This window comes from Lonchura striata, chromosome 1 (genome assembly GCF_046129695.1).
Source record: "Lonchura striata isolate bLonStr1 chromosome 1, bLonStr1.mat, whole genome shotgun sequence".
Classification (NCBI taxonomy): Eukaryota; Metazoa; Chordata; class Aves; order Passeriformes; family Estrildidae; genus Lonchura; species Lonchura striata.
In genome coordinates this window covers 42,492,920-42,514,554 of record NC_134603.1, presented here as the reverse complement: position 1 = coordinate 42,514,554, position 21,635 = coordinate 42,492,920, and the positions used below count along the sequence as shown (strand labels likewise).

Sequence of the window (21,635 nt, the reverse complement as noted above, 5' to 3'; positions counted from 1 at the left end):
ACTATTCTGTGCTCATAAATCTATTCATACAAGCATACCACAGAAGACAGAAGCAGTACTTCTTTCTTGTGTTAATGGAACAGTCCATCAAACATTGCTTTGCAGCTGGTTCTGGCAGAGTATGAAAACGGATGCTACACCTGCAGATCTGATAATGCTGAAATGCTTCCCTTCCACAAGCGTTCCTACTATGTTAACAGTTTGAATTAGACCTTCATCCATGGCTTCCCAAGTGCAAGGGAAGCCATCAGAGCACTCCCTGAATGGGATCTCATGTGTCTTAGTGACAGGAACCAAGCACTGATGTGTGCAGCACAGAACAAGTGTGTTCAGTGAGCTGGCCTCTGCTAGCACCTAACACTGACCTAAGCTGCCCATTCTGGCTGAGCCAGCATCCATCTCCCCTGGGCTTGCAGTGCTGCTGCAAGAGCACAAATCACTCCCTGTCTTCAGCTACACCTCTGTCAAAGGTGAATAATTCACTGACTACTGGAAAGGCAACCACTATTTTTTCCCCCTTCCTTTCTTTCTTTTCCTCAGAGTGCCTAAATCAGGTCTGACTAGAAAAAGACTGTATCATCTTGGTCACACACTGATGGGTTTTTTTTGGGTAAAGTACAAAACCATGTCCTTGCAGACACTGCTCATTAGAAAGCACAGCCTGAACACAGGGTCCTTTCTAATCTGGGAATTCTGGGAAACAGTGCTGGGACAAGAGGTGGTACCTGCTGCCAACCTTTCCCTAGGGAGAGGGCGGTGAAAGCACACATCAGTGCAAAATGCTCAAATGGCTCCTCTCGAGCTGACATGGGAGAAGCACCTATAACCATGTCCTCCATTTGGCTCAAGGGCAGATGTTTCTTGGGATGCAAGCCTGGAGTGCTCATGTGAAACAGCATTTTGGTGCCTTCTTCTCACCACTGGTATGCTCATATAAAAATCTCCAAAATGCATATGCTAATTTCTTCACCTTTCAAGCCACACATCAAAGACATTTTACTTACACAGATTTTCAGCTAAGATGTCTCTATTTTTAACTCATTAAAATGTAAGTGCTCTTGTTCTCAGTCTTGATATAGCAGTCAAAAAACATTCAATGCTCATTTCAAACTACACTGACAGTATCAAATAATGACCAAATAGGCTATTGCTGTGTATGAAAAATAAATCTCTTCTGTTTGCAAAGGAATACTAAAGAGCTTAGAAACAACCCGGCTTTTATTCATATTTACAGTTGTGTATCTAAGGTTATTTAAATAATGTCTTCATCCCCTCTGTACATAATATTTTGGAACATAGTGTGCTCCAGGCCAAAACACTAAACTTAGAATATACATAAATGTAAGTGACACTTTATCTGAGTGACATGAGGAGTTCCTGAGACTTTGGGAGCCCAGCAAGCCAGCACACTGCACTGAACTGCACATGCAGATAAGGAGCGTCTTCTATATTATTTGTATGCAGCATACAGTAATTCAGTGAGGAAAAAAATTCCAAAGTTATCTTCTTTTTAAAAGTTTTCCAGTATTAACCCTTATAATTATCTCTATTCATGTATTTTTGGACAAGCCAACACTTACAAAAGTAAAACCAAACAAAAGAGGAAAATATAAAAACTACTAAATCAAAATAATTAAGAAGCAGTACACTTTTGCATAGATCTGGACACTTACCTATAAGCAGGATAACTAATACATCTGTAATATAATAACCAAACAGAAAAGGCTTCTGCCAGACCTCCACACCAACAGTACCGGTGAGCAGATATGCTGCTATTAACACCTACAGAAAAAAAGATAACTTACATTACATCAAAAGGTAGAGAATTTCATTTATAATCTTAATACAAATGCAAAAGTAAAAAAAAAAAATTAGTTACCTCCTGTCCCTACCTTACCTTCTGCTGCCATGGCAAAATTATTTCTAAGCAGTGAAGCAACTTGCAGGGTCACCAACAGAATTATTTAAAATCTATGAAATAAGGTAAACAAGCAGCTTCCCTGGTAATGTGTGCATCTGTTTGTATGTGTTAGGTATTACTGACTTAGCTTTTCGAAATACCTAAATCCACTTTTATTGCCACTTTTATCCCCACTGCACATGCTTTCCCCTGCTTTTAGATAAAGACTTCAGAATTAGTAATGTGGTTATTTTTGCACCTCTGCCCCTTGAACTGATCGTATCAGAATAACTGTTGGGGGGGGGAGGGAGAAATACCATAAGATCATCTAAAACAATAATAAAAAACAATAAAAAAATTCAATGGAATGTGAAGAAATAAAAATAATGGGAAGGAGATGAAGTCTTCCCTAATTTTTTTGACAGATAACATCATTACAGGACACAAAAAGAATCATGTAGATGTCATTAGGAGTGAAAGAACATATACACAAGACTTGGGAGCACCCAGCTAGAGGGACTGCTGCCCTCCTCTAGCCTGCTTTGTTCTCAGCTGCTTAGTTTTGCCACAGAACCCATAAAAGGGGCTGTATGTTTCATTCTACACTAGCTCTAAATTAAAATGACAATGTTAATTACAATGCCATTTAGAAAACTGCATATTCATCTCTTTATTCCCAGGTAACATTCAGTAACCTTTATATTTTCCACTCAATGCAGCTTCTTACTCTGGGATGAAAAAAATTGTTCCCGGCTTTACTTGTGTTACAGATTTTACTATTTCTTAATCAGGTTCTTTAATACACAGGTTTTATTCTATGTTATGTATTTTCTCCATTTGAACTTCAACAAGCACATTTCTGGTCTTCTATTAAATTTTAACTCAAAGATACACTGAAAATCTCTTTGTTAATTACCAGGTTGTTTAAGATCACAGATTAAGAGCAGAATGCTGATGTCACTTAAACTTCTATTACACGTAGATAATGTTACATTTGGTTTCACCTACTTCTCTGTATCTGAAATCAAAATTCTTGCCCTGTCAGTATATAGGTCTTTATGAGGTTTTGCTTGGATTTTGCATTGTGGAACTGGATGTTTGAATTGCCTCTTCAAGAATAAGCAGGAAAACAGATCCACAGCAAGGAGCAGCAGGCACAAGTGAGTGCCATTATGTCTTGGGCCACTGAAGACAGTGAGTCAAATTTTGGTCTAAGTGAAGGACACGTATATTGGGTTTTGCAATCCACTACATCAGAGCTAACATTTGGCTTCCTGAAGAAATTGTATTACATTACCCATAAGACATGACGGATGGAATCCTGACCCCATCAAAGTTGATGGCAAAACTCCAACTGGCTTTGAAGGAGCCTGAATTTACCCTCACACGTTGAATCCTGAACAGACTTTTCTGGCACGTGATAAAAGAGGAACTTCAGTATTAACCATTATTACAGTCAGTACTTTTGGCAGGGCAGCCATGAGCATCACTGTCAGATGTCAGTGCATGTCTAGGAACAGGGGTGTGGATGCAATGGGCTCTCACAGGGAATGCCCTGCCCTGGGATTTGATGATGCAAGACTCCCAGATCGAGACTGCCTTTTAACAGATGTAGCATATGGGGAAAAACCACTCCTTGGCTTCAAAATTTTGGTATATTGTTTTTTAAGGACTCATCACTTTGACTACACTGAAGCTGTCTCCAGCTTTAGAAAGCAGACCTCCTTTAGAGAGCCTGAAGGATGAGAAAATGGCTATGTCCCTTGATCTAAGCTATACTAGCAAAAAATTGAAGATTGTCAAAATTACTAGCAAAGCCTAAGCTGTATAAACCAGCTAGCAAATCATCTTTATAAACTGTTTTTAAGGCACTGCTGGTGAAAAGAAAAGTAAAGCAGTGCTCCTAAGTTCAACTGAATAATTTTACTTAAGAAAAGATGGACAAGTTTTTTACTTATCTCTCTACCATCAGCTTTAGTACTTTTCAGATATAAATGTAATCTCTAGCAAGTAAAAATAATTGCAGCCTTTTGTAAAATGAGAAGTCCAAATTAAATAACTGCATTTGGTTTGTGTGGACAGTTTTTGGTAGCAGGGAGGCTACAAGGGTGGCTTCTGTGAGAAGCTGCCAGAAGCTTTTCCCATGTCCAGCAGAGCCAATGGCAGACAGCTCCAGGATAGGCCCACCACTGGCCAAGGCTGCACCAACCAGAAATAGTGATAATGCCTCTGGAATAACATATTTTTAAAGGAAAAAAAAAAACCCAAACCAACCAAAAAACTTACTGTGCAGTTGTAATTGCTGCCAGAGAAGAGAGAAGTGAGACTATGTGAGAAGAACAACCCTGCATATACCAGAGTCAGGGCAGAAGGAGGGGGAGAAGGTGCTCCAGAAGGTGAAGATGAGATTCCCCTGCAGCCTGTGGTGCAGCCCATGGGAGCAGCTGTGCCCCTGCAGCCCATGGACATCCAGGGAGGTGCAGAGATCCCCCTGTGAGTCCCCACATCAGAGCAGGTGGGTGCCTCTGAGGAAGCTGTGAACTTGCAGGAGGCCCATGCTGGAGCAGGCTCCTGGCAGGGATCTGCAGACCCCTGGAGAGAGGAGCCCATGCTGGAGCAGGTTTCCTGGTAGGGCTTGTGATCCTGTGGGAGACCCACACTGGAGCAGGCTGTGTCTGAATGACTGCACCCCATGGAAAGGTACCCATGCTGCAGCAGTTTATGAAGAACTGTAGCCCATGGGATGGACTCACACTGGAGAAATTCACAGAGAGCTGTCTGCCATGGGAGGAACCCACTCTGGAGCAGGGGGAGGACTCTTCTCCCTGAGCAGTAGCAGAAACAACCTGTAATGAACTGACCATAACTCCCTGTCCCAGTGGGGGAGTGGAGGTAGAACCCAGGAAGAAGGGAGAGGTTGGGGAAATGTGTTTTTAAGATTTGTCTTACTTCTCATTATCTTGCTTTGATTTTGATTCATAAGAAATTAAATTAATATCCCTGAGCTGTTTTGCCCATGATAGTAATTTGTGAGTGATCTTTCCCTGTCCTTCTATCAACTCATGAGCCTTTCATTATATTTTCTCTCCCTGTCCAGTTGCAGAAGGGAGTGATAGAGCAGCTTTGGTGGGTGCCTGGCTTCCACCCACCACAATAGCACAAGTGAGAACTATATAGCAAGGTAAAGTAGATGTGTACAATTATGGATTCCAACAATCAGCAGAATCTGAGCAGGAATATTTTTGTCTTTCCAAGATCTTCTCTATGAGGATGAGGAATACTTATGATGGAAAAGATAGGGAAATACAAGGTGTTAATTTGTAGGCTCTTTGATATAGCTGACAGCAGGACAGCTGGATTCTGAGCAGGGGCTCCCTGTCCTGCCACGATTTTGTTAATAACAGCAATATAGTCACATTTGTTCCTGTGTAAAATCAGAATAATTCTTTGATATGGCATTGGTAAAATTCTATATAAATGTAAGGCAGTATAACCCCTCAAAATCTTCTACCTTCTAGCCTCTTACCTGTCCTCTAAAATTCTTGATATTTTAAATAACCATCTCTTTCATGTCTTTTCACTATTTCAGGTGTAAGTTTTGTGACCACTATGTGTACATAAATTTTTTTTCTTACCATTGGTTTACCACTTCTGTCTTACACACGGGCACATTTAGTATGCTGTGTGATATTCTACATGATGAAAAAAAATCAAATATTTTGTCATCTTCTAAAAAATGTGGATATGCTTTAAAATTCTTCATGATTCCACAAAAACCTGACATTAATTTTATTGTAATATTCAATTTCACTAGTATTAATTGCTCATGTGTAGAAATATTTTCCATTAACACAATAATCAAAATAAACATCTAGGAAGAAAAGTAATTTAAAATACAAGGCTACTTCATTCTTCTGATAATAAATGTGACATTTGCCTAAAAGAGTAAGAATGATTTCCTACAAGCTATTTCAATAGGAGTTAGCTTTAATGTGATGTGCAATTTTTCCACTTTATTTTTTTCTCAGGTGTTTTTATTTCAATAAATAATTGAAGATTGCAAATCTTTTACTTTGAAAAATTTTACCTAAAAAGATGACTTTGCATTTAGACATTATAGACAAATAGTTAAAAGCACATGGAATATTAATTAATCAATTTAATAAATAATTAATTATCAAGGGAATTATAATCAAGTGATTAAGAATGAAGCAGTCTGCTACAGAAAAAGCCTGTGCACAGTAGGTTCTTCTGTTCAGATTTTACATGGATACACCACGGGGCTTCCCCCAGATAACTGAGTATTGAGATCAGTTTCCAGCCGTGTCTGGAGGCAGATTGAAGCAGACACCAGGGTCTGGCCAGCACTGCTTCCTCACTGCTATCACTTCTCTTACTTCAACCATTCCACTGTGCTCCAACTTTGGAACTAAGTAATAATACTTTTCTTCACAAGAAAGGCTATGCTTTCCACAGACACTTCAAATTAGAAAAGCTTTGAAAGTGAACATCCTTTCAACTGAAATTAAATTGTGAATCCTGATAATGTGACCAAAGAACAATATATTTGCATCTTTATTTTGCTTTTTAATAGGAAAGGTTTTTTGCCCCTCAGAGGAAGTAGAAATTTTTTCACTATGTGATGTGCACTTGCATTCTTTGGGATTTCTCTGCCAGTTCCTAAAACACTCCCTGCAGTTCATCCCTGGAAAAGGTCATATAGAACATATTTCAGCATGCTTTTGTAAATAAGCTTGTCAAAAGAAAACCTGGTATATGGCAGCCATGAAAGAAACCTTCCCCAGCTTTATGGAAAGGAAGGAGAAAAAGAAGTTCTACAATGTTTCAGTTGCTAGGGGCATCGTGTACTTCCATTTATTCAGAGTTCCAAGGCAGGCAGAGGGTTCTCCCAGAAGCTCTAGGTGGTACTGTCCAAAGCCATCAGGCAGAAACAGCTGGGAAAGCATCTTAGCCTGAAACGCTGGGGCTCATGGCACAAGCACCCATCCCTTCAGGCACAACTCTCTATCTGTGGGATTTCTGGTCATCCTCTCCTTGCAGGGCAAGGGCTGGTTCAGAGGGAGCTGCCTGTTGCCTTTGGGATTTTGCTGCTTGTGCTTCTTCTGAGCTTGCCCCTCTTGGCTGGGGAGAGGAAGAGGAAGGAGAGTGGAATCGTCTGGGTCACTGCAGCTGTCACACAGCTCTTTACTTCTAAAGTTTTAATTAAGAATATAAAGGGTATATCCTGCTACACTTAAAGGCAGCACCAATGGAGCAGATGTATCATTACATCATATTAAGGAAAAAATAGTATTTTGTTCCCCTGCTATGAACTCAACTGCAGTGACTTATGAAAAACAACAGCAGGATTAGACAAGTATTTCATTAGGGTAATAGTAAATTCTTCAGAAAGAAAACAAATTTTTTTAAAACAAAACAAGAAGATGTTTGTGAAAATTATCATATGGTAAGAAGGCGGAAAAGCTTTGTCTTTTTTTTTTTCCTTCAAGAAACTTAATTTGCAGATATTAGCTTTCTTTGGTCTGTCCTGTAACAAAAATAAGTCTTAGTTTTCACAAGATATATCCAAGGTAATTTCTCACAGATTATAGCAGAGGTTTACTTTTTAGCCTTCAGACTTTTGGGGTTTCCAATAGATGTGCTTACTCAAAAGTGCATGGAAATTGTCTAGATGCTATGATACAGAGTCTCCTCTCCCTGCACTTTTCCTGCTACTCAGGAATCAGAACAGGATAGATCCTTGTGCAGGAGGGAGGAGAGACAGGAATAGCTTTCCCTTGCTGCATTTGCTGCCACCTTGATTCTGGATCCACAAACAGAATGGTCCTCTGACCAAGCATCTCTCAGACACATTAGAGCCATTTTTCAAGTTTACAAACCACAGCTTCCTGCAAATGATTGTCTGCTGTAATCAAAGCTAATTGGAGTGCCAATTACAGCCCAGCGAGCGTAATTGGGTTCCCAGTTCTGATGAGTCATCAAGTCGCAGAAAAACGTGATGTGCATAAGTGCCACAGATTTCTCTGTCTATAACAAGGTATTTTTTCATGAGGAACAGCAGCTCTTTCTCTAGCACAGCTGAGGCAGCCTGTGAGCAGGCTGTGTTTATGTACAGCAGAGCTGACTCAGCAGCAGTGTCCTGGGAGCCACATGCCACTTAAGTGCTCATTAAGGTCATCAGTCCTCTATTTGCACTCTGACAGTAACTACTGTTTTTCTTGATTTCTGTGGCAATAACAAAGCCCAAAGTTCCTGACTACCCACCAGTTTAAAAGCAGAGTGTCTGACATGCCAGTGCAACATTAAGCTGTAGGTGAAATTACTGAAGACAGGACAGAGAGGCACATTCCTGCAGCAATCCAGCGAGGAATGCCATGGAGGAAATACTGAACTAAACATTGTGAATCATTCTGGAAGCAGCTAGTGAGTGCTTTCACACTCTCTGCTTCTAAATGTGATTGTGGGAATACCTGGCAGAGAAGTAATGGAGAAAAAGAAACAGCAAGGGAAACATTACCTTTCTTACTCATCATCAGATATATGCTATTGTCCCCAGTATCCTCTAAGCTACTGGAAATGAAGACCTATCTTTAATAGTGCACATATAATATAAACCTGCTGAATGAATTTACAAAACAAAACCAATTTTTTAGGGGAATTAAGATCTTTTACTAGACTAGTCAGTAGAATTGGAAAAAATATATTAGGTACTTTCTGGTGTACATATAGTATATTTTTGGACTAATGGAAAAATACCACCTTGAGCTAAAAAGCTTGCCTTCTCTTTGTTCATAGGCAATCAAAACAGCTATTTTTTTACCAATGGGAAAACTACAGGGATTTCAGTAGTACAGTCTTCTACCACTGCTGATGACTGTGCTAAAGAACATTAAAAAATTCTCACATTTACAAGCTTATCACTTTGTAATCAAGTCATCACAGAAGGCACTAAAAAGCAAGTGAGCAGGACAGCAGTTCAGCATCAGAGGAGAACAGGAAACAACACTTGTTAGCACCTTGCATCCCAGTTAATCAAAGCAGTTTACAAACTTTACTAATATTCAGCCTCACCACAAATCTGTCAGGCAGGGAAGTATTACTACTGTTATTTCCCAGATGAGAAAACAGGGCCACAGGCACAGGTCAGCAACAGGCACTGACTGAGTTAACAGTACTGCTCTGCTAGTTGATACCCATTCCCAGATTTAACCACTAATACAGTTTGGATGCTGCAGAGATCCAGCAGAGCCTTCTAAACATTCACATGTACAGTGATCATCTGAGTAACAAGTGAAATAGGCTTGAACATAGCTATTCCCCTCCTGCTGGAAAAACTCCACAGAGAAGCCTTACACAGACATGGCTGAAACTTGCAGACCAGCTGGCTGCCTAATGTCTTAGTCCTGAGCCAACTTCTCCCAAAACCTATTTTCTAGGGGACAACACAGATGCACCACAGCTGGACCACCATCTCTGAGTTGTTCTCAAACCACTGGATTCTGATTATGTTTACAGCATTACAGCTGCAGCCATTAATTCGAATACTGTATTTCTATTAAAACACATATTTGAGTATTTGTCAAACTTCTTTTCAGTTATTTGGCTGTACCTTTCATGTCGTGCCTGTAACAGGAAGCTCAGAAGACTGACTGTGCTCTTCAGGCTGCAAGACCTTGGCTATCTGAGACCCAGATAAGCCAGCCCACAAAAAACCCAGTGTTGGGCCTTTGGAAGGGCACTGAGCTTGTTAATACTGCTACTCATCTGTGCACTGAGGATACCATTCACTCTGGTGCCCTGGGCATGTTTTCTGAAGATGTCCATAGGGCTGAAAACCAGACAAGAACTCAGTTGGTGATGACTGTGGGCTAAGTAATTCACCTTACTGAATGTCTATGACTGTTTGATATCCATGATGACTGAATTATTTTTCAAAGGCAGAACTCACTTGACAACAGTTACTGCTCTCTTCATAGGTACAGTGCTATTTCCATTACCACATTTGTTATAAAATGGAGTAGAATTGTGAAGGTCTGGTAGTGTGTAACTGTGTAATTACTGTTAATAGACACTACTTGGACTAATTCGCATCATAGCTCACAATCTGGTATTGGGGGGGAAATAGCTTGTGGCTTCAGATAGCACAGTAATTTTTGTTAACACTATAAATCAAATGCAGTTAAATGACATTCTCATGGGCACTGTCTGGCTGCTAGGCTTGCTGCAAGCCTTTTTTTCTCCTGCACAGCAATGAATCACTGATGCTGATAATTTGCTCAAGAGCAGCCCTTTATTGCAAATGCAGAAAATATTTCTGATTACTTCTAGGTTTTGCAATTTCACATATTTCAATATCTCAGCCAAATATATTTGCCTTGAACTCTATTTTTCTATTGCTTTAATATTATGAAAACAATTACATAGTTAAAAAACCAAAACAGGGATGATAAATACTTACCACTTGGCTTATATCATATCCCCAAGGAAGAAAAAGAACTCCTGTGTTATATTTCTCCCAGTGTGAACACATGAAGTTAAACAAGACAATGCTTAAATATATATACATTGTATATACAGAAACTCCAGTCTTCCCATTGTCACGGGAACAGACAGAAAAAAAAGAAAGCACAAAAATGGAGGTAGCCCAGCTATCCAGCCCATGGTCAAATAGTTCTCCCAGAGGAGTACTGGACTGAGTCCTTCGAGCATGTTTCCCATCTATGGAGTCTAGAAGGATTGAGAAAGGAAAAGAAAGAATTAGAGCACAACAAAAGGAGTAGATTTCTTCACATACAATTCACTACTGCCATATATAACATACAGGAAAATTACACTAATGAGAGCAAACTGAAGCACAACAGCCCCCTCAATACCAACAGGTTAGAACTGCTCATAAAATAATTGCTCCAGATATCAAGTATTTTTTCTGTCCTTACCTCAGCTCTGAAATGAAATGCCACCTTCCTCATGAATTTTAGAAAGACACTCATAATTACTTGCCCCCAGGGGTGTTGAAACATTTTTACATCAGTTCCTGCAATTAGTTTCAAGTGCTGAAAATTGTCCATAGGGCTTCTTGCCCATCCATTGGTGTCGTGGACCCTCTGAGCCTTCACACCTCTTGGGGGTGGATTCACTAGGGCATTTAAGTTCCTTGATGTTCAATACCTCAATGACTAACAGTTAAATGGCAGCTTAAAGGAACAAATTTCACAAAATTTATTTGTATTTGTGCCTACATATATTTTAAACTTTTCAGTTTTCATACAAGAATGTGTTCAGGGGGCCAAAAGGACCAATGTCATCCTGGCCTCCATCAGAAATAGTGCGGCCAGCAGGAGCAGGGCAGTGATTGTCCCCCTGTACTCAGCACTGGTGAGGTCACACCTTGAATTCTGTGTTCAGTTCTGGGCCCCTCACTGCAAGAAGGACATTGAGGGGCTGGGGTGTATCCAGAGAATGGCAACAGAGCTGGGAAGGGTCTGGAGCACAAGTCTGAGAGAGTTTGGGTTGTTTAGCCTGGAGAAAAGGAGGCTCAGGAGTGACCTTATCACTCTCTACAACCACCTGAAAGGAGGTTTTAGTGATATGGGGGCCAGTCTCTTCTCTCAGGTACAAGAAGAAACAATCCCAGGTCATACCAGGGGAGGTTACATTGGACATTAGGAAAACTTTATACAACAAGACCCTTGGAACAGGCTGCTCAGGTAAGTGGTGGAGTCACAATCGCTGGAGGATTTTAAAGGATGTGCAGATGCAGCACTTGGGGACATGGTTTAGTGGTGGACTTGGCATTGCTGGGTTAATGGTTGGACTTGATGACCTTAAACATCTTTTCCAACATGTACAATTATATGATTCTAAGAATGCATTATAGTTAAGATGCATTATGTGTTCACTTTTAGTACTCGAGTGCTTAAAAAATGATCCAGCACTGTACAGGACATAACTCTGAGGATGTAGTTGGACAATATGGTTTGAGTTGACCTGGTAGTTCACTGTTGTTGAACAGAGTGACCTGCAGCCTGTTCAGCTGGTGGAAAGACAGCAAACATTATCTTTTCTTCTGGGTCACTGAATTGGCACTGTGAATGGTACAAAATGCAAGGGAGGTGGCACAAGGGAGGAATGCTGAATGCAGAGAAAGGTAGTCTAGCAGCTGTAATGTTTCCGAGTTGTAATGTCAAACCATACCCTTAGTCTCTTGTCTGACACTGTGCAGGTGAAAAATAGAACTATTTTCCTCTTAAAGTTAAGTGTAAACATGCATGATAAGCCTCTTAGGGAAAAGTACACAGAAGAAACCTTACAGATTGCTTGGTTTTGTCTTGAATCTCAAAATAAAATGGAGATGCTTTTCTTTTTTATATTACTTGGAAGGTGCTATAGCTAACAATTATTAGCTATTGATAGCATTAATAACCCAACACTGACTAGGAACACAACTCAGCAGAGTGAGACCAAAGACACCACAGCTGCTGTAGATCATATGCTCCTTACTTCCCTGGATTATTTGGCAGTACTGTGAGTTTTGTTTAATGTAAATATACTTCAGGGACCTAAACCAGGAAAAGATGGGATTTCATTTTGTACAGATTTTAGACTATATCTCTATTGTAATAGCTAAACAGCTGTGATATATCCTCTGCTCAAACACAAATTTTTGAGACAGTTCTCAGAACTCTAAAACTTAAATATCTCATCGAGGATTTCAACTATAGTTTGCCTCCTTCTAGAGACTCTTTCTCTCTCTATTAATATTTCCATTGAATTTTCAGCATCTTACTGAAATGTGCAGAAAGAAAACTGTATAAGCTTGAGGTTACTTGAAAGGTATTGCAATAAAATTAGAAATTCTTCCATCCATTAATATCTCTGAAACATAAAATATATGTTTCACCTCACAGTGAAAAGTGGTTTTCATTTTGCAAAAACTTGCTTTTTCTGAAAAGGAGCTTATAATATTGTCCTAAAATACAGTGATTCTAATTATAATGATCATGGAAAAAAAATACAGGAACTATATGACATATATATATATAAATCAAACTGGATTTTCAGAAATCCTTAACCATATTTTCCATTTAGCTTCATTAGCTTTTTAAAAGACTAAAAATATTTTCTGGTCTAGGTTTCAGTTTGAAATCATTCATGTCAACAATGGTGTGTGTTCATTGGTTAACATACACTGTCTCACACTTCCATTGCTTTAGAATTCTTAAATTATGATTTTGTCTCACAAAGATTCACAAATACACTGTTCTATAAAGTTTGTATAACTTTTAAAGAGTGGAATTCAAAGTAAAAGCAAAAAGTACTCCATTTCATGGAAGCAAATTATACCAAACCACCTTAAAAAAGCAGGAGGGATGGAGAGCAGCATGTTAGGGTATTTGGAGAGAGTAACTGTGTCATTAAAATAAGCTGAGAAAGTTTACAGTTGCATATTCAGTTAGTTATTATGGTTCTTTGCAGTCTTCCAGAGGGAAAATTTTTGCCATGCAAAATTAAATCTCCGACTAAATATTTCATGAAGTGGTTTGGACAGCAAACATAAAAATCTACGTAAATATTAGTTAATTATAGTTTTGACTGTCAACACCATATTCCTTGTCTTCCAAGTATTAGGAACTACAAGCTTCATTGGCAAAAACCATCTACATTCAAAATCTCAGAAGCTGAACTTCCCATGAGCCTTCTGGGGTACCACAGTAACAGTTCCAATATGTAATTCCAATTTATGAAGCAATAGTCCCTTCATTAAATTCCATACAATGACATAAAAAATGGTTTTCACAAAAGAAACCACTGCTTCTGAGTACAGAGAGCTGCTAGAGAAAACTGAGTAGTAGTCACCTTCAAGGGATCGTTGTCCCATTGCTTTTTATGGTACAAATAAAAAGAAATTCTGGACAAAAAATATTTTGGCCCAATCTCACCAACTGAATAGAAATGCCAAGGTATGTAGAATGCAGAGGGATACATCTGCTCCAGGGGATACTCCAGGTGAACCAAGATGGCTCTACAAGCATTGGTCTGATCCCAAAAGTGGTCAGCCCCTCTGCACAGCACTGCAGCCTACATCTGTATATAGCCTGAGAATCTCAAATCTGGCATACAAATATATGGCTACACTGCAATGGCCTTACCAGAAACAGCTCCAAAGGGAGGGTACATTTAAAATCAAAGAACAGACTCATTAAGGTTGAAAAAGACCTCCAAGATCATTGAGTTCAGTCTCTGGCTGAACATCACCATGTCAACTAAACCATAATGCTAAGTACCATGTCCACTAGTTTCTTAAACACTTTCCAGGAATGGCAATTCCACCACCTTCCTGGGCAGCCCATTCCAAGGCTTAACAACCCTTTCAGAGAAAAATTTCTTCCTGATGTCACACAGGAACCACTCCTGACATAGCCTGAGGTTATTTCCTCTTGTCTTTGTTGATTGTTGTCTAGGAGAAGAGACCGACCCCAACTTGCTACAGCCTCATTTCAGGTGGTTGTAGAGAGCAATAAGGTCATCCTTGAGACTTCTTTTCTCCAGACATAACATCCTCAGCTCCTTCAGCTGCTCTTTGTAAGATTTGTGCTCCAAACCCTTCACCAGCTCTGTTGCCCTTCTCTGAACACACCCCAGCATCTCAATGTCCTTCCTCTGGTGAGGGGCCCACAACTGAATACAGATTTTGAAGTGAGGCTTGATGATGCTGAGCACAGAGGGATGATCACTGCCCTGATCCTGCTATTCACACTCTTTCTGATACAGGCCAGGATGCCATTGGTGTTTTTGGCTACCTGGGCACACTTCTCAATGTTAGCCACTGTCAACCAGCACTCCCAGATCCTCTTCCACTGAGTCTCTTTCTAGCTACTCTGCTAGAAAGTGACACTGGCTGTTCCCTCCTGGATTACAGCAGGGCACTGGCTGTTTCCTCCTGGATTACAGCAGGGCACTGGCTGCTCCCTCCTGGATTACAGCAGGGCACTGGCTGCTCCCTCCTGGATTACAGCAGGGCACTGGCTGTTCCCTCCTGGATTACAGGGGCTCTGTTCTGCTCCCTGTCCCTGCCTACCAGCTCAGCAGGCAGCTGCCTTGAGGATATCAGGTCTTTCTGCTGAAGATTGAGGCAAAGAAGGTATCAAGTACCTCAGCCTTTTCCTCATCTTTGGTTACAATTTCCCCTCCACATCCAATAAAGGATGGAGATTTTCTTTGGCCTCTTTTTGTTGTTAATGTATTTATAAAACCATTTTGTATTATCTTTCACAGTGGTGACAACATGGAGTTCTAGCTAAGCTCTCGCCAATCCAGTTTTCTCTCTACAAGACCTGATGACATCCTTGCACTCTTCTTTCCCAAGGTTATGAATTCTTTTTATTCTCCCCAAGTGCCAGTGAAAGCTCCCTGTTTGGCCAGGCCAATCTTCTTCCCTGATGGCTCAGCTAGGGATAGCCTGCTCCTGTGCCTATAAGATTTCCTTTTTTACATGTATCCAGCCTTTCTGGGCCCTTATTATAGAGAACAATGCAGTCCTTTAAATATACTACCGTTAGTATCCCCTAAAAATAACTCTGTTGCACCATGTTGTGGAAACTCTAGCTTGGAACAAGAGAGATTTGGAAGAGAAAGTAAAAAAGCCACACTAACGTGGATCTCACTCCCAGGTCAGCATGATTTCAGGCCTGTCTTCACACCACTGCATAGCAAGGTGCAACATACCTAAAAATACACTCATGGCACAGTATAAAGTAGTAAAAATGGAATATGAAAGTGAGGTGTAGGTGTTATGGGAGAAAAACAGCAAGAGGAAAGAAAAAAATATATATTTATTTCTGTAAGAAGCTCAGGTCTGTCATCACATCTGTCATCACCATCTCTCCTGACACACTCCTTAAGAGCTGAAGTGCCTAACAAATTCCTTTATTCTGCTTTGTCCTTTATTTTTCCTATCTTTGAAAGCACCCTCTGCTAATTTTGGCATCTGAGCTTCTCAGAATGTCATCATCAAGGAACAAAGATTTTTATGTAGGGATAGCACAAGGGGGAATGGGTTCACTGAAAGAAAGTAGGTTTAGATTAGGTATTAGCAAGAAAATCTTTACTGTGAGGATGGTGAGGCACTGGATTGCTTTGTCTGGAGAAGCTGGGAATCTTCCATCCCTGGAAGTGTTCAAGGCCAGACTGGGACTCTGAACAGCCTGATCAAGGGGAAGGTGTCCCTGCCCATGGCAGGGGGATCGGAACCAGACTGCTGCTATATTATGATTTCCATTGTTCCTCTAAAATAATTTGAACTTTCAAGAGGGATAACAGTTACTGTAATAAAACCTCTAATATATTACTTAATATGCTGTTTCAGGTTTAAGTCTTACAAATATTTTTTTTGTGTGTGTTGTGGTTTGGGGGTTATTTGTTTGTTTGTTTGTTTAATCTAAGAGAACTGTTTTGGAAAGAGATCAGTAATTTATCCACAATGCCTCTTTATCTCAGAATCATCACTAGTGAATTTGAAGATAAAATTACATGAAAATGTCAGACATGCAAATTATTTCACTGTACATTACCTAAAGCATAAGCACAAAAGGTGGTAAAAGCACTGAACAGCCACACCCAGGTGGGAACAAGTCCAGGACTGGTACCTGAAAAAAAAATGTGGTAGTGAGTCAGTGTAACAGGGGTTAACATCAAAGAAATCCACCAAGATATGTATGTACATACAAACTAGCTGCCACTGATTAACACACTGCATCAAACAGATTGAAATATTTGAGTCTGACCTTCAGGCATTGGTGAGCTCTATCAAAGAAGCACTGAGCAGGTTTGAATGTGTTTCACCATAAAGGACAAAAGGTAATAGAGATATTTTTTGGTCCTGAAATGACTCTAGTATTACACAAAACAATGATAGCAACTAAGCAAAAATATTCACAGGTCATGGGAAGACTATCCATTGAAAAATTAGTTAATGTTCATGTAATATATATATATAAAAAGTTTTCAAACAATAGTATCAGTACCAATCTGGAGTTTGTGTAGCACTCTTATCACAGAGATCTGAAAAGGAAGTTTTTGTCCTTAGGCTAGCAGAAATATTAGCACCCTTTTTTTTTTTCTTTTTTTCTTTTGCCATGAGAAGGAAAAGATGGTTGAATTGGACAGAGCCCCGAGTTCTGCTGATAGAACAAATCCAAGGTTATTGCTGGTCCCTTAAAGAAATAGATCCCTTTTCCAAAGAGACTTCTATTTAACTTAAACATCACCCAATACTACACCAACACTAAACAGCTGTAAATGCAAAGTCCTCTCAGGTTTTGCCATCTGGCACCAAACACAGAGAATTCCTGCACACAGAGCTGTGTCCTTGCCTGAATGATGCCAGGAGATGCCAGCACCTAAAGCAGTGCCCTGATTACCTTTCTCTCAGTGCCTCATCTTGCCATTCTGAAAGAAAAGATCACAATTCCTGACTCCTAGCTGCAAATCTGCAAACTGCACCATGAAAACCAAATGTGCAGGAAATTAAGTTTTTTATTTCTGATCCTAGGTATAGGATTGATATATGATACTCCAAAGGCCCTTTAGGTTGTATGAAGGTTTCCCAGCAACTGAGAAATGATGGGTACTGCTCTCATGTGGACTTGGGAAAAGCTTGCAAACTACACATACAGGTCTCAACTCTAACAGACTTAATCACCATTTCAAATGTCTGCAATTCCATGTATATATACTGAGAATGTGTCAAGATAACATCATCCCATGAAAAAAGATCTGTTCTGGATGTTCTTTTATTACAGGGTTGAGTAAATATCATCTGCATTGATAAAAAAATGACAGGTGTTCAAGAACAAGGTCCGACAACTGTATAACAAGCTGGTCCTGAAAATGTAACTTTTGAACCAAAACTGCTAACAAGTATCCCTGCCTCTAGAATTGCTGTGATAAATGTACAACAAACCACAACAAAGGTACCTCCTGAAGCTAACCACAGGCATAACAAAATAAAGGCAGCTAAATGTAGTTGTTTCAGGAATTAAAAGTGTTATCTTCACTGAATTGTCTAGTTTAAAGAAAATCAAAGACTTTTGTTATATATATATTACATATTAATCACCTGGAAGACTCTGGAAGACTCTTAATACCTTGTGTGGGCTTCAACAGCTGGTCTGAGAAATCCAAACCAAACATGCCCTATGCTCAGGAGCAATTAGATCAAAAAAATTCTAACTTGATCTTCAGTGAAGAGCAATCATGGACTTGGACATCAAAAGTCATAATTTGAAAAGACATTTATTTAGCAACTATGTTTTTGTCTAAAAGCAGTCTTGAATAGCGGTCTAAGTATGTGGAGAAATGAAAGGGAAGTTAACTCTTTCAAGCATCATTTTAGGTATCAGGAAATGTGAAATCAATGAAAATGTTATGAAGAATATTCAAGTAGATTTTGGCTGCATATTTAAATGCAGGAATAAACTTTAAATATAATGAGATCTTCCCAGAGACTTCAAGCAGCATATGCTGAAACCCATTTTAGGGATAAAATTAAGTAAGATTTTTCAATAAAATTATCTAAATTAATAATGCTATCTGTGAGGCAGATTCTCCTATCTGTGCCTATAGGAGCCTTATTAAGGGAATAAGTGGAAGATTTAAGTGTCTGATACCTCCCTGAAACATTCAGAAGTATAAACAGTTCAGTAATTCTGAAAAATTACAACATGAATATATTTACCTGATGCAGTGTAGTCCCAGTCATAAAAAGATATTAGAAAATAATTAAATAAAATCATAATAAATCCAGAAAATGTTAACAGGTTGGGAGCAATCCACAAAGGCACTATCTGTTAAAAAATGAAGGAAAAATTCAGAAAAATTATATTTCAAATTTTTAATCTTATTTTAATAAAATATTTTATATCAGGAAAGAAGCTTTTATATGACATCAACAATGTTCAGATTTGTATATATTTCCCCATTTAATTGGGAAAATTATTTTCAAATGCAATATTTTTGCCTGATTTCTGTGACTGCAGTAAGAATATTTTTAAAATGTTGTACTCCCATTAAAATGTTGTACATTATCCTCATTACCCAGCCTCCAAGGAAAGCCTTTTGTAATCAGCTGTATCAGAACTGAAAGAAGACTGCAGCACCCCAGTGTGGTAATTCAGCACCACGTGGCAGGTTCTTTAAGCATTGTATTCCCACTCTGTAACAAGGAAAGTCCTTCTTCCAAAGGATGTGAATAATTTCTTACTCAAAACATCAACTAAATCAGGCCCCGAGTGCATTACACTTTTAGATAAAGAATATCTCCCCATTACAAGCATCTCCCTACACTCTAGATAGTAACTTTATGACAGGCTCTCCCTCCTTATTCATCAATTATTAACACTCTATTAATTCATTTTGCTTTGGAGGGTGCTGAAAAGGACTCTCTGCCTTCACTTAAACCTCTTTGTCCCAGTAACTATTATCAGGCATTCATTCCCTGTGGCTTTAAGGTGCTCCTTATACTGCAAAAGGAATCCCTTTTAAGAACACTCTCCCCAAGTAACACAGTTTCTCCAGAATATTTTTTGAAATAGCCTACACAGCTTTCTACATGATTTTTAGACAGAATATATTTGCAGAAATACTAAGTATCAACCATTACCATCACTCAAACACATTAGCAATATATTTAAAACACAAAAATACTGGAGGCTTATAATTAAATTATTTGGAATGTCTAAGGACTCAAAATGTATATAAAGTACTTCAACACTATAAAATAGTATAAGAAAATATTAAAGAAAACCAAGTCATATAATTCCTGATACTAACAGGAATAGTATATTACAATGTACTATAGAATATATAGTATACTATAACTATGTTAACAATAGTTTTGAAATCAAATGCTTTGTTAATATTTCTGGACTAGCTAGCTGAACAGACAGATAAATACATATTAATTTATTTTATCATACTGCTACATTTACTTAAATTTACTTTTAAAATCTGAATGCTTTGACTGATTAACTATCCTGACTAGATTATCTTCTTCAACTATAGAGCAATTTGTAATAATCAGGAGAAATCATGAAACCGATGGTGTACCGACTAAGTGTACACTTCCAAAAATCAGGTTAGAGTTCCTGAACACTTTTCCATTTTTTTTCTTAGATGTTTTCTGTAATAACATTGGGGAAACTGTTGTATTTGATATTTGCTTTCCTTATCAGCAGGACTTTATCACTTATTTTAAAACACTGTATGTCAGCTCTCATTGTATTTAAAATACACCATGGAATGCATAGAGCAACTATTTTTAAAATGTAACATATCTATCATTCTTAGTGTTCAAAAGGGCAAATCTAAACCTCTAAGAAAAGGGATAGCAAATGTCCCCTGAAGTTCCTTTTGGAGAGCATCTAAGGGGGAACCCTTCACTGCGTGGTCTTCCTTTCTTACACTGACTGCATGCTCAGCATGCAGCAACAGCCACACATCTTCCAGTTTTGCTACCTGAGGATGCAGAAAATGGCTCTCCTGCTGGGGAATTATCTGGTATCCCTGACCTTCCATGAAATAAGAAGCACAGACACTGGGGGAAAAAAAAAATCTAGATTTGTTTCTTTTAATCTAAATCATAGATCAAAAGAATGCTTTAACACACTATGGATGAAATGTTTATATAGATGGTTTACATGGATAAACTGACTGCTTTTTCCTGGATGATTCATAAGACTTGTTGACTGTCAAATCAAGTGGGGCACCACAAATGTCTGCTTTCTAATTAGACTCATCATTCTAAACAGTCACAATGTAATTTTTAAGTTATTACAGGAAATAATTCATGCTTCCATGATGCAAAAATGAAGTTATTTTAATCCACTTTCTTGCTAACTGTGTATTTTAAGAAGGAAACTTTCAAAAGTTTTTCAACTTGTTATAGTTGCAATCCCTTTGGCTAAGAGATACACCATGAAAAACAGTTACAGGAGTTCTGTCCTCAGGAAGCAGACTCTCCTGCAGTTAAACCCTTAAGCATGTTCTTTTGATCCTTACTGAACCTAATCTGTCTAGGTATTTGGAAAGTATTCCAGCTGCAAAATCCCTTTTGTTATATTTAATGCTCGTTATCTTTTTAGTTGGCATTACACTACCATCACCCTATTTCATAATTAGAAAATCACAGGGTGTTCAAGATTAACTTCTTACACACCTTGGGAAAATAGAGCCTGAATTTATTAGTATGCTATAGAAGGATGAGCTGCAATCTTTATTAGATAGTAGAGGTCTAATACATCAATGTGCTCCATGATTAATACAACTGGAGGTGCCATGTGGCAAATCACATCTGCTCTCTGGCAAAACCTTTGTGTGCTTGAATCTTTTAAAAAACTCTTAGTTCCATGAAGTATTAACTGATTTATGTTTTTCTGCATCTAGCCATTCATTCTAAAAGCCTTAATACAAACAGCAAATGCTTTAATATAGGAACAATTTGGAGAATAAATTGTAAAGTACACACATACAAAGATCTGTTCAAACTTCACTAGGTCACTTGAGACCACTAAAATGCTACTCTTGCCCAATTCTGCTGATAAAATCAAAGTTCATAAAGAAAACAGAGGGGAGTTTAATTTATTTCAGTGATACTGGCATACACCTGTGTATTCCAGTGGGATTTCCTCCTTTTCCTCTCATTGTCCAACATCCCCAC

General features: G+C 38.8%; 1 protein-coding gene across 1 annotated transcript in view; it reads right to left on the bottom strand.

Moving 5' to 3' along the window:
* LOC110473756 (ethanolaminephosphotransferase 1) overlaps window positions 1-21,635 on the bottom strand; it is a 51,810-nt gene that overhangs the window by 14,922 nt on the left and 15,253 nt on the right. The window contains exons 3-6 of the mRNA XM_031504028.2: window positions 18,657-18,765; window positions 16,492-16,566; window positions 10,380-10,648; window positions 1,674-1,782 (exon numbers count right to left, since the gene is read on the bottom strand). Coding sequence (XP_031359888.1) covers window positions 1,674-1,782; window positions 10,380-10,648; window positions 16,492-16,566; window positions 18,657-18,765 — 562 coding nt within the window. The remainder of the gene's footprint in view (window positions 1-1,673; window positions 1,783-10,379; window positions 10,649-16,491; window positions 16,567-18,656; window positions 18,766-21,635) is intronic.